The 15,526-nt window shown below is 37.9% G+C and overlaps 2 protein-coding genes across 2 annotated transcripts; one reads left to right on the top strand and one right to left on the bottom strand.

Moving 5' to 3' along the window:
- Positions 1-8,326: 8,326 nt before the first annotated feature.
- Positions 8,327-9,029, top strand: LOC149247781 (18.1 kDa class I heat shock protein-like). The gene is made up of 2 exons (XM_089445586.1): positions 8,327-8,584; positions 8,680-9,029. Exons 1-2 carry the CDS (start codon positions 8,350-8,352, stop codon positions 9,027-9,029), a joined length of 585 nt encoding a protein of 194 aa, XP_089301712.1. The 5' UTR covers positions 8,327-8,349.
- Positions 9,030-12,585: 3,556 nt separating this feature from the next.
- LOC149247780 (22.0 kDa heat shock protein-like) lies at positions 12,586-13,021 on the bottom strand. Its single transcript, XM_089455933.1, has one exon. The coding sequence runs from the start codon at positions 13,015-13,017 to the stop codon at positions 12,640-12,642; it is 378 nt and encodes a 125-aa protein (XP_089312059.1). The 5' UTR covers positions 13,018-13,021; the 3' UTR covers positions 12,586-12,639.
- Positions 13,022-15,526: the final 2,505 nt, after the last annotated feature.

The following is a 15,526-nucleotide window of genomic DNA, read 5'->3' as shown; positions in this document are numbered from 1 at the left end:
GATCAACACCCTTAGCCAAACCGAGTACTTCAAGAAGGTTGGGTTTGGGCTAAGGTGGTTTCTCACGGTGACCGAAAAAACAGAGATCTAGAACATGGGCTGGAAAGCATAAAAAGAAGGTGGAGAGGACCTCAATGGGGATGGTGAAAGGGCTCCTTGCCTGCAAATCCAACAACATTGCAATAACACATGCACCTATTTCTCTTTTCATTTGCAAATTATTACAAGTCAATGCGGAAAAGATTAATTAAATTTGGAAAATCTTATCCAACTAATGCTAAGAACATGATCTATGAAATGAACTACCTTCTAAGCTACAACAATCATATGAATAAAAATAAAAAAAGTAAATCTTTCCAAGAAACCATAAACAACTATCTAACCAATGTTAAAACTTTATCTATGCAATGAACAGGAAACCACACTCTGTTTTTGGGTTGTGATATTGGGATCCTCTAATCATGATCCCATGAGGAAGATGAGATAGGGTTCACTATCACAGACTTTTTGATGGAATTTACTCTACAAAACTGCAATAACTAATTTACGCTCTAAGATAAAGGAAACGTGCATGAGCAACAACTTAATCTATATTCTAAGCTAAAAGAAACATGAATAAACTTTAGCAATTACCCAACATTTGAGACTAATAATATAGATACAAGAGAGGAAATTATGCTACTAGGGTTGGGCCCTAACCCAAGAGCTTCAACCTCTAAGTCAACTTAGTATTAGATCAAAAAAAAACTTCTCATTATCATTCAAAAAGTGTCAAATACATCATCAAAATAATAGTAGAATGTTCTTCAGCTCAATGGCCTCTTGGATATAATAAAACTTTGAATCCTAATGAGTCCCTTAGCTTTTTTACTTATACAAAAGTGGAGCTACCAACAAATCCCTAGAAATTAGCGATATTTGACTCCATAACTCGAGAATAGGTGAATCTAACTCTTCTTTGACTTGCACTGGCTCAACTGTCAATGAACTCGGCCTGCTTAGCTGCCATTGACACCAAGTTGATGAGATGGAGAGGAGGATATTCAACTGATTGGAGGAGTTAAGGAGGTGGACCAGCTCCTAAAATCTCTCTTTCTTGTCTACTATGAATTCCCACACTCAAATCAAATCAAAATTGCCCCAATTTCTGGATTTAACACGCATCAGGCCACAAGACATAAAAACACATCTTTAACTCTTACACTAAGCATAATATAACGAAATTTGTAGATAAATGTGAGAAAAAGATCATTTAATAAGTTGGAGGATGGCATTGTGACCCATATAATATAGCTATTGATGAGCCTCATCAAATAGTGTAGGTGTGAGCAATGCAACCCAGGGTTGTAAAAATTAATTGAGTTGATGTGTGATGGGTTTTCTCCATTGAGTGGCCTGACCAATTTTCTCTTATTATTTAGGAATTTCATCATGATTGAGTGACGAGAACGTGAGAACAAGGAAAATGATATCCAAGCCCTCGCTCATCCCCTAATCCTTTAGGCTTAGAGAGACTATGGTTTGCTTAAATTCTTCAAAACTCAAAGCACGAAGAGCTAGACAGGGTTACTACAATGTTTGGTGGAGATGTGGGATTTCCAAAACCAACATTTCATAGTGAATGGGGGAATTTTGCAGCTAGAGGTAGAAGACATAAGATTTCTGATAGGTTCACATAGGCAGGGTGCACTAATGGTTCTAGATGGTGTGAGGAGAACTGTAAAGGACAATGTAGATGAGTATGTGGCTCAATATTGTGGGCCACATGTGAGAAAACTGAGCAATAAGGTACCCATCAAAGATATCTCATAGCTCACCCTACAGACTATGCTCTTCACTATCCTTCAAATAGTTGGGTCATCAACACCTAGCCACCAAGTCTCATATGGATCTGGCTATATGATGTGTGGAGCCAAAACTCTTCAATTGGTGTGAGGGATTATTGGAAAACATGAAATACCAGCACACCCAATGTAAGATGGGATGGCAACAACAAATTTTATATGCCAACATTATTTGTTCTTCCTGGAGCGACTTCTAATTATGAGACCATGGATGTAAGTTTGTTGACATTTGTTTTTTTTAAATGGACATAAAGATTGAATCTTAAGAGAATATACTCAAGATATGCTTTGTCTTAGTGCTTCTTCAACAACTATCATGTAAGGGAGCGTGAACCGTTTGAATTTAAATGAAAGTGAAAATAAATTTAAAGTTAATATAAAGAGTGTTGGCGGCGGTGACTTATCTACTAAAGTATATTTAAATGTGAGTTGCTAAGTGTTGGTGTGGGTAACTTATTGATTAAATAAAATAATGATTGAAGTACTATTGATTTAATATGTATTGATTTAAAAAATATGGAATAATATTTAGATTTGAAAGAAATAAGTATTGATCACATCAGCAATATTGACTATATTGATTAATTAATTAAATTTATATCAACTATATATTAATCAAATATATATCAACTATATTGATTAAATATATTAATTAAATATATTAAAAATAATATAAAATATTTTATCTAATTAACAGACCACATATTGGGTAAATGCTATATTAGTAAAAGAATATTCCCATATTATCAAATCTATGTCATTCGTAATTTTAAAATTTGAAATTCCTAAACTCTAATTCTAATATTTCCCTATTTTTAACGAATAAGATGAAAAACAATGACAGATTCATTGAATTCAATATTTGAGAGATTTTTCATTGCTCGGAAGCACCGTCTTTCATTGGTGTTGAATTTTCTTGATGTGCAAGCAAACTATTCACTGTTCTGGGTGACGCGCCCAAAAGGGTATGAGAAGGGCGATTTGAGTGACTTTTCAAGCATGGTGCAAACAAAGTCATAACATATCCACTTTGACCTGCTGCTGCCCGTTGGTGCACCAATCAAACCGGTCGCTTTTGAAACCTACTTACATGTGACATTCAACCGTGCCAAAAACGCAATCTATGTACGACTTGGTGGAGTCTAGTCTTTGTTTCAATAATTAACTTGCAACAATAATCACGATTCTCATATAAATAAATAATTAGTTATAAATAGTTCATGGCAGGAGGAGCCACTGACACTCACATAGCCAATTGTTCATGTTCATGATGTTGCTTGATCCATGCAGCAGAGCAGGCAAGATGAGAATGAAAGGATACAATCTTCCGTGTCTACTAATATTAATGTTTATTGTCATTCATACTCAGGTCAATTATTTTGGCCCATTACCTGCACTTATTTGCAGCGCTAATGCTCTGTCTGCAGATGGAGTGGCTCTTTTACAAATGAAGTCATATTTTGCAGTTCCTCCGAATGTTCTTTCAAGTTGGAGAAACGACAGCTCTTCTGATGTCAATCCGTGTAGCTGGGAAGGTGTAGGCTGCAGCAGTTATGGAAAGCGGGTCACATCAATTTCCCTGCCGTACAAAGGGCTGTCTGGCCGTCTTTCCAGTGCAGTAGGCAAGATTGCCACCCTGGAGAAGCTCGACCTTTCGGGCAATAGGTTATCCGGCACGGTTCCTAGCCAGCTAGCCAACTGCACAGAGCTTCGAGAACTCAATCTCGCCAACAATTTCTTCACGGGCTTCATCCCTCCGGATATCGCGAATTGTAGCCTTCTTACGGTTCTGAATATCAGTACCAACAATATATCAGGTATTATTCCGCCTGCACTGGGTAATCTAATAAGCCTGACTACACTGTCGGTGGATACAAATAATCTCACCGGTATCATTCCTTCGTCTATTGGAAAGCTTGCCAATGTTGATACAATCACCGCATACTCCAACTATTTCAGTGGCTCTCTACCGTCCGAAATCGGCAATTGCAGTCAGCTGCGAATTTTGTACATGGACACTGCGGGATTGCAAGGAAAGATTCCGTGGGAAATTGGGAATCTGAAAATGCTCGTAGAGGTGACGCTGTACCAAAACGATTTGATCGGTGCCATCCCTTCTTCTATCGGCAACTGCAGCAGCATCGAAGCCATTGCAGTTTATAACAACTCCTTGCAAGGTACGATACCAGGGGAAATAGCCCTGTTGGAAAATCTGAGATGTTTATGGGTTTACAAGAATCATCTTGCAGGCTCCATCCCCGCAGGTTTCTTCACTAGACCGCTGAAATTGGAATCATTTGATGCATCTACCAATAATCTGAGTGGGGTTATACCATAAGAAATGGGTAATCTTAAGAATTTGGCATTCTTGTCCTTTGCTTACAATAACATGTCAGGGTCGATCCCTTCGTCCTTCACCAATCTTACAAACCTGCAGATCCTAGATCTATCTTACAATAATTTTGAAGGCACTTTGCCTGAAGGAATCGGCCTCCTTCCCAATTTGACAATGTTGTATCTCAGTAAAAACATGTTCAAAGGTCCGCTGCCTGCTCGACTTGGAAGCTTTGGCAACCTGGAGAAGCTTAATTCATATTCAAGCGGATTAACCGGATCGATTCCCTCTGGACTATGCAACGGTAGATCTTTGATTCGTCTTGCCATCTTCGATAACCGAATAGAGGGGAACATCACCGGCCTTCTACAAGACTGCGTTTCACTGCAACGCGTCCGGCTGCAGAACAACCTCTTCACGGGTTTCATACCAGGTGATATCTCTAAGCTCTCTGCATTGAGTTACCTTGACATTTCTTCCAACAACATCCATGGAAGTATACCTTCTGTCATGGGAGAGATGCAGAATCTTACTAATCTCCTCCTTGCGGACAACAATCTTGGCGGTGTCATTCCTCCTGAAATAGGAAGGCTTAGAAAACTGGGAATGCTCAATTTGAGCCGCAATAATCTCAGTGGAACCATTCCTCCAGAAGTAGGGAACTTAATTAGTTTGGAGGTTTTAGATTTGAGCGGAAACTCGTTGGAAGGAAGCATACCGGCAGCCTTGGGCCATCTTATGAATCTGCTGACATTAAACTTGAGTGTAAACGCATTAACAGGAAGGATCCCCAGTTCCCTGGGGTATTCCAGACAATTAAGCGAACTATACCTGGCTAGAAATAAACTGAGCATGACCATTCCTTTGGAGTTGGGAAAGCTTGCAGCCAGTCTCAGATATGGGTTGGATCTAAGCTGGAACAATCTGTCGGGATCTATTCCTCCTCTAATAGGAAACTTGAGGTTACTTGAATCCTTGGACCTCTCCCATAACCGCCTGTCTGGTAATATTCCTCAATCTCTCACAGATATGATAAGCCTAGATAATTTCAACTTCTCTTTCAACCTATTCACAGGGCCCATTCCTTCATTAAGGGTATTTTTACAAGGCCCGCAGAATGCATTTGAGGGTAATCCAGGCCTTTGCGGACCACCAACAAGGAACAATTGTTCGGATTCAGAAGTAGCAGGTAAAAAAGAAGAATTAAGCTCAGCCGAAGTGGCAGGGATTACCGTTGCCTGTATTGGGACCCTAACTATTCTCATGCTTGCGCTGCTATACGGTTTAAAAGCGTCAAAGCTGAACAGTAATAGACACAACAAGTGTACTATTTTTCCAGGAGATGGACAACTCGGTATAGTCAAATACAGAGATATAGTGGAAGCTACAGACAACTTCAGTGATGATTACGTCATCGGCTCTGGCACATCCGGTATGGTCTACAAGGTGATGATTCCAGGACAGGACAAAATCCATGCTGCCAAATGCTTAAAATTAGCCAATCATCATCAGGACAATATTCAATATCGCAGTCTGAGGCACGAGATCGAATCATTGAAATACGCCCGTCACAGAAACATCCTGCGTCATCGGGACCTGATAACAGAGCATGATGGAACGAATGAGGTAATAGTTCTTTTGTGTGACTACATGGTCAATGGATCGTTGTGGGAATATCTAGGCGGAGCCTCGAGACGTCCTAATCAGAGGCTGGACTGGAGGACTCGGTATAACATTGCAGTGGACGTGGCAGAGGGACTCAAATATCTGCACCAAGACTGCGAACCTCCAATAATTCATTGCGACATAAAGTCTGCCAACATATTGCTGGATGATGAATATGTAGCACACATCGCAGACTTTGGACTTGCAAGGCTAGTGAAGAATTCATCAATAGATTCTGAATCTAGTTCTCTTCTAGGAGGGACTCATGGCTACATTGCTCCCGGTACTAAATCTCCATGCGTTTTCTCTTTGATCGTCACGCAGTTATTTTTGTTTTGAAATGTAATCGTAGAGATCATCATATTCTATGTCACGCTAATACATTAATGTTATGTGCAGAATGTGGGTATGGAGTGAAGGCATCGACGAAGCAAGATGTGTATAGCTTCGGAGTGGTGTTGTTAGAAATGGTAAGCGGAAAACCTCCTGTGGTAGAAGAGGACAATCAGGAATTTGTACATCTAACTGCATGGGCTGCGAAGAAGGCCAAGGAAGGGAGAATGAATGAAATAATTGATAAGGATTTGAGAAGGAGCGGTGATTATAATAACAACATGAAGGATGAAATATCGAAGATAATTGAGATTGCCACATTTTGCACTGGATCTGCTCCCAATCTCAGGCCGTCCATGAACCTAGTTCTTGACATGTTTAATCGCCTACAGTCACATTCACGGTAATGACAGTGTGTCGTAACCTATCATACACCAAAGCTTTCGGTTCATCCGAGCAGAGTTGTTCCAGCATGCACTGTTAGAATTGTAATTACATTTTATGTATAAACAAACATCCGAGTCTAGTGATGCATAACGATTTAATGTTCGAGTCAAGTCAAGTGTGGTTTATGAAATAGTTAGTCCCAGAAAAGTCAAAAGTCAAGTCTTGTTTGCATAATTTTATATTTAGTAAGTTTGGTATTTATATTATTGTAATGAAAAGTATGACGATATTGCCAGCGCTTTCAAGGATTTTCTTGTGAATTGGATAACAATTAATTGTGATAAGGCACATTGGGATGCATTATGTTCTTGGAAATGGTTTTTTTACTAATATCATGAAAAATATTCACAAGGCTTTTAATTATTATTTTATTTTCTTTTTATGAAATTTTAATTACTTCCAGACCTAAACTTTTTCCTAATAATAATGATACACTTATATTTTAACAAGGATAAAAATAATTGATATTTTGTTATAATAGATTTTGAATTGGAATATAGTTTAATGGTTTTGTATGATTGATAATGAATAGTTAAATTGGATAACTTGCCTCCATATTCAATCGTGGGTGTCTTTGAATCCATTTGGCCACTTGTGTCAAGGACATCTTATCCATTAAGAGACATTTCAAGGGCTTTCACACTGCATTTAATGATATGAGACATTTCAAGGGTTTTCACACTGCATTTAATATAGGAGTAGTCTACCTAGGCGGTAGAATGGCCCGTTTTCTGTCACCGGTCGAAAAATCATCCGGCTCCGGTCACCGGGAATGTCTCCGCCCTCCACCACCCTCCCCTAGCTCCGCCACCTTCCTTCTCCACTTCTCCGCCACCCTCCCCTGGCAATCCTGACATTCCTTCTCCACTTCTCCGCCACCCTCCCCTGGCAATCCTGACATTCCCTGCTCATCGGAGTAGTCTGTCAAGGGATGTCAAGCCCCATTCCCTGCGATCCGAATTCGATTTTTTGTCAGGCCTTGGCAGGGAATGTCAGGATTGCCAGGGAGGGTGGCGGAGAAGCGGAGAAGGAGGGTGGCGGAGCTGAGGGAGGGTGGCGGAGAGGGGAGACATTCCCGGTGGCCGGAGCCGGATGATTTCCGACCGGTGACGGAAAACGGGCCATTCTACCGCCTAGGTAGACTACTCCATTGATATATAGTCTACCTAGGCGGTAGAATGGCCCGTTTTCTGTCACCGGTCGAAAAATCATCCGGCTCCGGTCACCGGGAATGTCTCCGCCCTCCACCACCCTCCCCTAGCTCCGCCACCTTCCTTCTCCGCTTCTCCGCCACCCTCCCCTGGCAATCCTGACATTCCCTGCCAAGGCCTGACAAAAAATCGAATTCGGATCGCAGGATAGGGCCTGACATCCCCTGACAGACTACTCCGATGAGCCGATTGAGCTATTGCAGTTCCGGGGAGCTCCTTATTCCGGTTACAATTCGAATTGTCACCCCCGCGCACGTAGACTACTCCCTCTCTTTCTGTACCAAGATCCCAGAAGAGTCTGTTCTGGAAGCTTCAACTGTTGCTGGGCGTCTCTGGAACCATCATTGCAATCCCTTAAATTTCCCTCTCTCTGCGCTTGGTCATCGAATTGGTGATTTCCCTCTACTTTGTGCTAGTTCAGCGTTGGGTGCTTGCTTTGATTTTCCTTTCGACACTTTAAATTCTGCGGATGTAACCGATTTGTCACTCTACGGTAAGAAAAAAGCTTTAAAAAATGGGCTTGACTCCTTTCCTTGGTCGATCGAGGGCTGGAAGCCTGTGGGATCCATGGGACCGCAACCTGTTCGATCCGTGGGTACCTGTTTCTCGAATCTGGGACGTCTTCGACCACGGCAGCGCGTTGGACTCCCCGACCTTTTCCTTCTCTCGGGACGCGCAGGCCATTGCCAACACGAAACTCGACTGTAAGGAAACCCCCGAAGCTCATGTTTTCACGGCGGATTTGCCCGGTAAGTTACCCTTTTATTTGCATTAATTCCTCCGCATAACTATTTGCGTTCTATTAGTTAAATAACCGGCGGTCCCGTTGAATTTATGTGTGCAGGGCTGAAGAAGGAAGAATTGAAGATTGAATTGGTCGACAATGGGAGTCTGAGAATAAGCGGAGAAAGGCACAAAGAAGATGTGCAGGAAACGGATCAGTGGCACCATGTGGAACGGTCGAGTGGACGATTCATGAGGCAATTCCGGCTGCCGGATAATGTGAATGCGGATGGCATCTCTGCAAAATTGGAGAACGGTGTTTTGACTGTGAATGCCCCAAAGATTAAACCGGCAGTTGTCTCTAATGGCGATGCCAAACCTATTGAGATTTCTGCAAACGACAAGTCAAAGGGAGCCATTGTAATTCGTGATTTAGGGCTTTCTCAACATTTTTTGGGGCTCTGGTGGTGAATTATTAACGCTTTACTTTTGAAGGATTTTTTTCGGAGTCCTGTACTGAGGTGAGGAATTGTCTGTTAGAAGTGGAGGAATTGTCTATTAAAAGTGGCTGGTTGGGTGGAATTTGAGTAAAAAAATTTCAAAAATTCTTGTAGATACAGTATTTGAATACAAAAATCCCTATAAATTTTTTCCAAAATATGACAAAAATTTCCATAATTTAAAAAAAAACATAACTTTAAAAACAAACATAACATTCCCTGGGTATTTTAATGTAATATTTAAGAACAATTATTTCCATTTGATATTTAACAACAAACAAATCGTTCAAGGAGTATTTAAATGTAATATCTAAAAACAAACGTGTTTAAATCTAGTATTTAAAACCAAACAGCCACTGTGCCACAGGGATGTTTTAAGATCATGTTCGAAAACTGATTGATCTATTCGCTACTCACAATTTTTTAATTGCGTCAGATTTGAAAATCAATTATATATATATATATAATCAGTCTAAGTTGGATATATATATATTTTTTGGTTAAGAGTTCAGTTTAAGTTTTAAAATGAAATGTATATATATTTAATATGTGTGTCAAGGGTAAAAAGTAGATTGCTTTAAATGAGTGAAAAGAAGAAATTATGGATGAGACAAAATAACAAATGGAAACTGGAATATTTAACTCAATGCATGTTCCATAGATAGCAAGGATTTAAGGAGTTTTATTATAGAGATGTTTCTTAAGTGTATATGGGGAAAAGAGTTGGGTAGAAAAAAGAAGTATTATGTTCAAGAATTCAGCCCTTCTTGTGATCCCAACAAAAAGAGTACATTGGTGTTAGCATTCTATGGAGAGCAAAGATTCTTATTACTCAATTAAGAACTAATTCATATCAACTACGGTGCTAACAGGTTTGTTGAAAAGACCTAAAGAAGCTTGGGAAGAACGGGTAAAACATTTCATTTTGAAATATGATAGAGGTGCTAACAGGTTTGTTGAAAAGACCTAAAGAAGCTTGGGAAGAATGGGTAAAACATTTCATTTTGAAATATGATAGAGAACAAAGATTCTTATTACTCAATTTAGAACTCACATCAACTACAGTGTTAAACACATTTGTAGAAAAACCCTAGAAAAGCTTGAGAAGAATGAGTAAAACATTTCATTTTGAAATGTGATGTTTTCAAAGACATCAATTGCTTGATATTATTTTATCAATGAAAACACTGTGAGAAAATTAGACATTATTTTATCAATAAAAGACCTAATTTTCTCATAATTCTTTTATGAAAAATATTATGAAAAAAACCAAAAACAATGTTTTATTTTTTATTTTTTTCAATTTAATTTTATTTTATTTTGACTAGACTAAATCAAAATATTAAATATTACAACATCTTCTCCCTGAAAAAGCTAAGTAAAAATATCACTGGGCACTAAATTTTTATTACATGCGCCTCTTGTGGCAATATATGCTTATTAACTGGTTTCTATATTACATGCGCCTCTTGTGGCAATATATGCTTATGCAAAATATATTGTAAAACAACCTTAAATACAATATATAAACTGGTTTCTATATTTTCATTAATAAAAGGTAGAGTTTTTTTCATCTGGAAGAAAACTACAACTTACTAATCAAGTGAAATCAGATAAAATCAATCCTCTTTCATTGTAAAATTGGACCAACAATATTTATAAACTGGTTTCTATATTTTTATTAATAAAAACCAGAGTTTTTTATTTGGAAAAAAACTACAGCTCACTAATAAAGTGAAATCAGATAAAATCAATCTCTTTCATTGTAAAATTGGATCAACATTATTTCAAGACTCATATTTCATAATTTTATTAATTTAAATTACTCTTATAAATTTTAATTTCATGAATAGGAAATACATATCAAATTATCACGGGAAATAATATCATAAAAATTCATAATTTCCTTAAAAATTTCATCCATAAACTGTCGAAACAAAAACGAGATCACAAATATAAGCAGTGAAATCATACAAAAATTTACCAATAAAAATTATTGGGTAAAATCATAAAATAATTTTAATGATAAAAGTGTGTAATTTTATAATTTTTTATATTTATTTTAATTTTTATTTAATTTGGAAAAAATATAATCAGTAAAATATTAATTTTCTTTGAAATTATATATATCTATATATATATTTATTTATTTATTTTTTCATAATAATTTTTTCACAAGTCTTTTATTGATAAAATAATGTCTAATTTTCTCACAGTTCTTTTATTGATAAAATAATGTCAAGCAACCGATGTTAACATACTATTGTTGATGTCTTTGAAAACATCACATTTCAAAATGAAATGTTTTACTCATTCTTCTCAAGCTTTTTTAGGTCTTTTCTACAAACGTGTTTAACACTGTAGTTGATGTGAGTTAGTTCTGAATTGAGCAATAAGAATCTTTGTTCTCTATCATATTTCAAAATGAAATGTTTTTACCGGTTCTTCCCAAGCTTCTTTAGGTCTTTTCAACAAACCTGTTAGCACCGTAGTTGATATGAATTAGTTCTTAATTGAGAAATAAGAATCTTTACTCTCCATAGAATGCTAACACCAATGTACTATTTTTGTTGGGATCACAAGTAGGGCTAAATTCTTGAACATAATACTTATTTTTTCTACCCAACTCTTTTCCCCATATACACTTACGAAACATCTCTATAATAAAACTCTTTAAACCCTTTCTATCTATGGAACATGCATTGAGTTAAATATTCCAGTTTCCATTGTTATTTTGTCTCATCCATAATTTCTTCTTTTCACTCATTTAAAGCGATCTACCTTTTACCCTTTACTCAATTCTTTGACACACATATTAAATATATATACATTTCATTTTAAAACTTAAACTGAACTCTTAACCAAAAAAATATATATATATCCAACTTAGACTGATTATATATATATATATATATATATATATATATATATATATATATATATATAATTGATTTTCAAATCTGACGCAATTAAAAAATTGTGAGTAGCGAATAGATCAATCAGTTTTCGAACATGATCTTAAAACATCCCTGTGGCACAGTGGCTGTTTGGTTTTAAATACTAGATTTAAACACGTTTGTTTTTAGATATTACATTTAAATACTCCTTGAACGATTTGTTTGTTGTTAAATATCAAATGGAAATAATTGTTCTTAAATATTACATTAAAATACCCAGGGAATGTTATGTTTGTTTTTAAAGTTATGTTTTTTTTTAAATTATGGAAATTTTTGTCATATTTTGGAAAAAATTTATAGGGATTTTTGTATTCAAACACTGTATCTACAAGAATTTTTGAAATTTTTTTACTCAAATTCCACCCAACCAACCACTTTTAACAGACAATTCCTCCACTTCTAACAGACAATTCCTCACTTCTAACAGACAATTCCTCCACCTCAGTACAGGACTCCGAAAAAAATCCTTCAAAGGTAAAGCGTTAATAATTCACCACCAGAGCCCCAAAAAATGTTGACACAGAGAACAACTTCAAAAATGTTAGGGAAAGAATCATGTAAGACGAAAAAGAAAACAAAAGGAGATATATTCTATTAACCACAGCCAAAGAGTACACTCACTAATCAAGACACTAAATGACCGCAATTATTTTCAAGCATCTGTACTTGAGAAAGCCCTAAATCACGAATTACAATGGCTCCCTTTGACTTGTCGTTTGCAGAAATCTCAATAGGTTTGGCATCGCCATTAGAGACAACTGCCGGTTTAATCTTTGGGGCATTCACAGTCAAAACACCGTTCTCCAATTTTGCAGAGATGCCATCCGCATTCACATTATCCGGCAGCCGGAATTGCCTCATGAATCGTCCACTCGACCGTTCCACACGGTGCCACTGGTCCGTTTCCTGCACATCTTCTTTGTGCCTTTCTCCGCTTATTCTCAGACTCCCATTGTCGACCAATTCAATCTTCAATTCTTCCTTCTTCAGCCCTGCACACATAAATTCAACGGGACCGCCGGTTGTTTAACTAATAGAACGCAAATAGTTATGCGGAGGAATTAATGCAAAAAAAGGGGTAACTTACCGAGCAAATCCGCCGTGAAAACATGAGCTTCGGGGGTTTCCTTACAGTCGAGTTTCGTGTTGGCAATGGCCTGCGCGTGCCGAGAGAAGGAAAAGGTCGGGGAGTCCAACGCGCTGCCGTGGTCGAAGACGTCCCAGATTCGAGAAACAGGTACCCACGGATCGAACAGGTTGCGGTCCCATGGATCCCACAGGCTTCCAGCCCTCGATCGACCAAGGAAAGGAGTCAAGGCCATTCTTTAAAGCTTTTTCTTACCGTAGAGTGACAAATCGATCAAATCCGCAGAATTTAAAGTGTCGAAAGGAAAATCAAAGCAAGCACCGAACGCTGAACTAGCACAAAGTAGAGGGAAATCACCAATTCGATGACCAAGCGCAGAGAGAGGGAAATTTAAGGGATTGCGATGATGGTTCCAGAGACGCCCAGCAACAGTTGAAGCTTCCAGAACGGACTCTTCTGGGATCTTGATACAGAAAGAGAGGGAGTAGTCTACGTGCGCGCGGGTGACAATTCGAATTGGAACCGGAATAAGGAGCTCCCCGGAACTGCAATAGCTCATCGGAGTAGTTTGTCAGGGGATGTCAGGCCCCATTCCCTGCGATCCGAATTCGATTTTTTGTCAGGCCCTGGCAGGAAATGTCAGGATTGCCAGGGGAGGGTGGCGAAGAAGGGGAGGGTGGCGGCGCTGGAGGAGGGTGGTGGAGAGCGGAGACATTCCCGGTGGCCGGAGCCGGATGATTTTCCGACCGGTGACGGAAAACGGGCCATTCTACCGCCTAGGTAGACTACTCCTTTAATATATGAGATGTTTATGTGGTCCAACAATATTTTCTTGTGACCTTGATAACAATTAATTGTGATAAGACACATTGGGGTGCATTATGGTCTTGGAAATGATTTTCTTACCAATAATATGAGAAACATTCACAAGGCTTTTAACACTATGATTATTTTTTTATGAAAATTTAATTACTTCAAGACCTAAACTTTTCCTAATAATAATGATACACCTAGATTTTAACCAAGACAAAAATAATTGATATTTTGTTACAATAGATTTTGAGTTGGAATATACTTTAATGGTTTTGTATGATTGATAATGAATAGCTCAATTGGATAGCTTGCCTCCATATAATGCTAGATCATTTTCATCCATCTGATTACATTTAAGAGTACTTTAGCACACAATGGACCTACATTTTGGCACTCTTGACCTCTTTATTATGGAGTTACAAACATAGGAGTTATTACCTCTTCAATAAATTGCAAATCAGTCTGGGGAGGAGAGTGGACATGCCCATGATTAATTCTTAGACTTGTTCACTATTGAATAAAAGGTTGGTCACTACAAGAATTTATTCACTAAAAGATTGTGCACAAACTTCCTCTCTAATTTCATTCATAGTATAATCAACTCCAAGCAAATCTATCATCATCTAGTCATCAAACACAACTTGTTTTGATGAAACAACAATTGAAATAATGTGAATAATTACACTATTGAGGCTACTGCTATGGTTCTCTTGGTTGCCTATTGAATATGCTATTTTGAGTTTGCTGCTAACAATGATATTGCATAGTGTGATAGTGGTTACATAAATGAGTCTGAGTTCAGATTTTTGGACTATTGATTAGCTAGAATTTGGCGTAGCATTGAATGAGTAAGAGGGTATTTGTTCATGAGCATTGCATGGAAAGGTCTTAAGATGTTATGGATCAATGAACTCATAGTATCATGATGGTTGCATTCAGTTAATTAACGAGATCTTTAGAGTTGACTGGCTTGATGATGATAGATTGTTTTGGCAAAGAGTTTGACTTGATATTGGACAGTGTCTGGCTTGGCTGATGAGCAAAGAGTTTGAGTTGGTTAGTGTTTATGAGATTTGGCGTAGTATATCAGTGATTTGGTTGCATAGGGATAACTGGTGCCTTGGAATTAAGTGAGCATATCTATTTGACAATGTTTGGTTTCAGAAAGGTTATTGATATTCAGTGTTTGAGCACATTGTTGGTTATGGGTCCAATTTGAAAATTGGTTGAAACATGGCTTGCAAGTTTTGATGTGTGTTTAACTCATGTTGATCCAGATCTTGAGAAGAGGCCCCCAAGATCTGAAAAATTGCAATGGAAGAAAGAAAATGAGAGAAAACACAGTAAATAAAACCACAAAGAATTTTTTTTATTAAAATGGAGAATAATTGTAAAAGCTACATTGTGGTGGACAATCTTTCCTTTTACAAAATGCGACTTGTTACTTGTAGATTTTTTCAGTTACAATACCATGCATAAACTCCATGGGTGAATGAATACCATGGGTGGATGTCACAATACCATGGGCAAATACCATGGGTGGATGCCACTTACAATACCATGGGCGGATAAATACCATGGGTGGATAAATACCATGGGTAAATTCCATGG

The sequence above is a fragment of the Pinus tabuliformis genome, chromosome 7 (assembly GCF_031772625.1).
Source record: "Pinus tabuliformis cultivar Carrire ecotype Pingquan chromosome 7, CPIR1, whole genome shotgun sequence".
Classification (NCBI taxonomy): Eukaryota; Viridiplantae; Streptophyta; class Pinopsida; order Pinales; family Pinaceae; genus Pinus; species Pinus tabuliformis.
This window is presented reverse-complemented; position numbering and strand designations above follow the sequence as displayed.

Excerpts from the sequence above, each read along its gene's own strand:
- LOC149247781 (XM_089445586.1), top strand. The coding sequence starts at position 8,350 with ATGGGCTTGACTCCTTTCCTTGGTCGATCGAGGGCTGGAAGCCTGTGG. Across the intron at positions 8,585-8,679 it reads TTTCACGGCGGATTTGCCCG|GGCTGAAGAAGGAAGAATTG; the intron begins GTAAGTTACCCT and ends TTATGTGTGCAG.
- LOC149247780 (XM_089455933.1), bottom strand. The coding sequence starts at position 13,017 with ATGTGTGCAGGGCTGAAGAAGGAAGAATTGAAGATTGAATTGGTCGAC.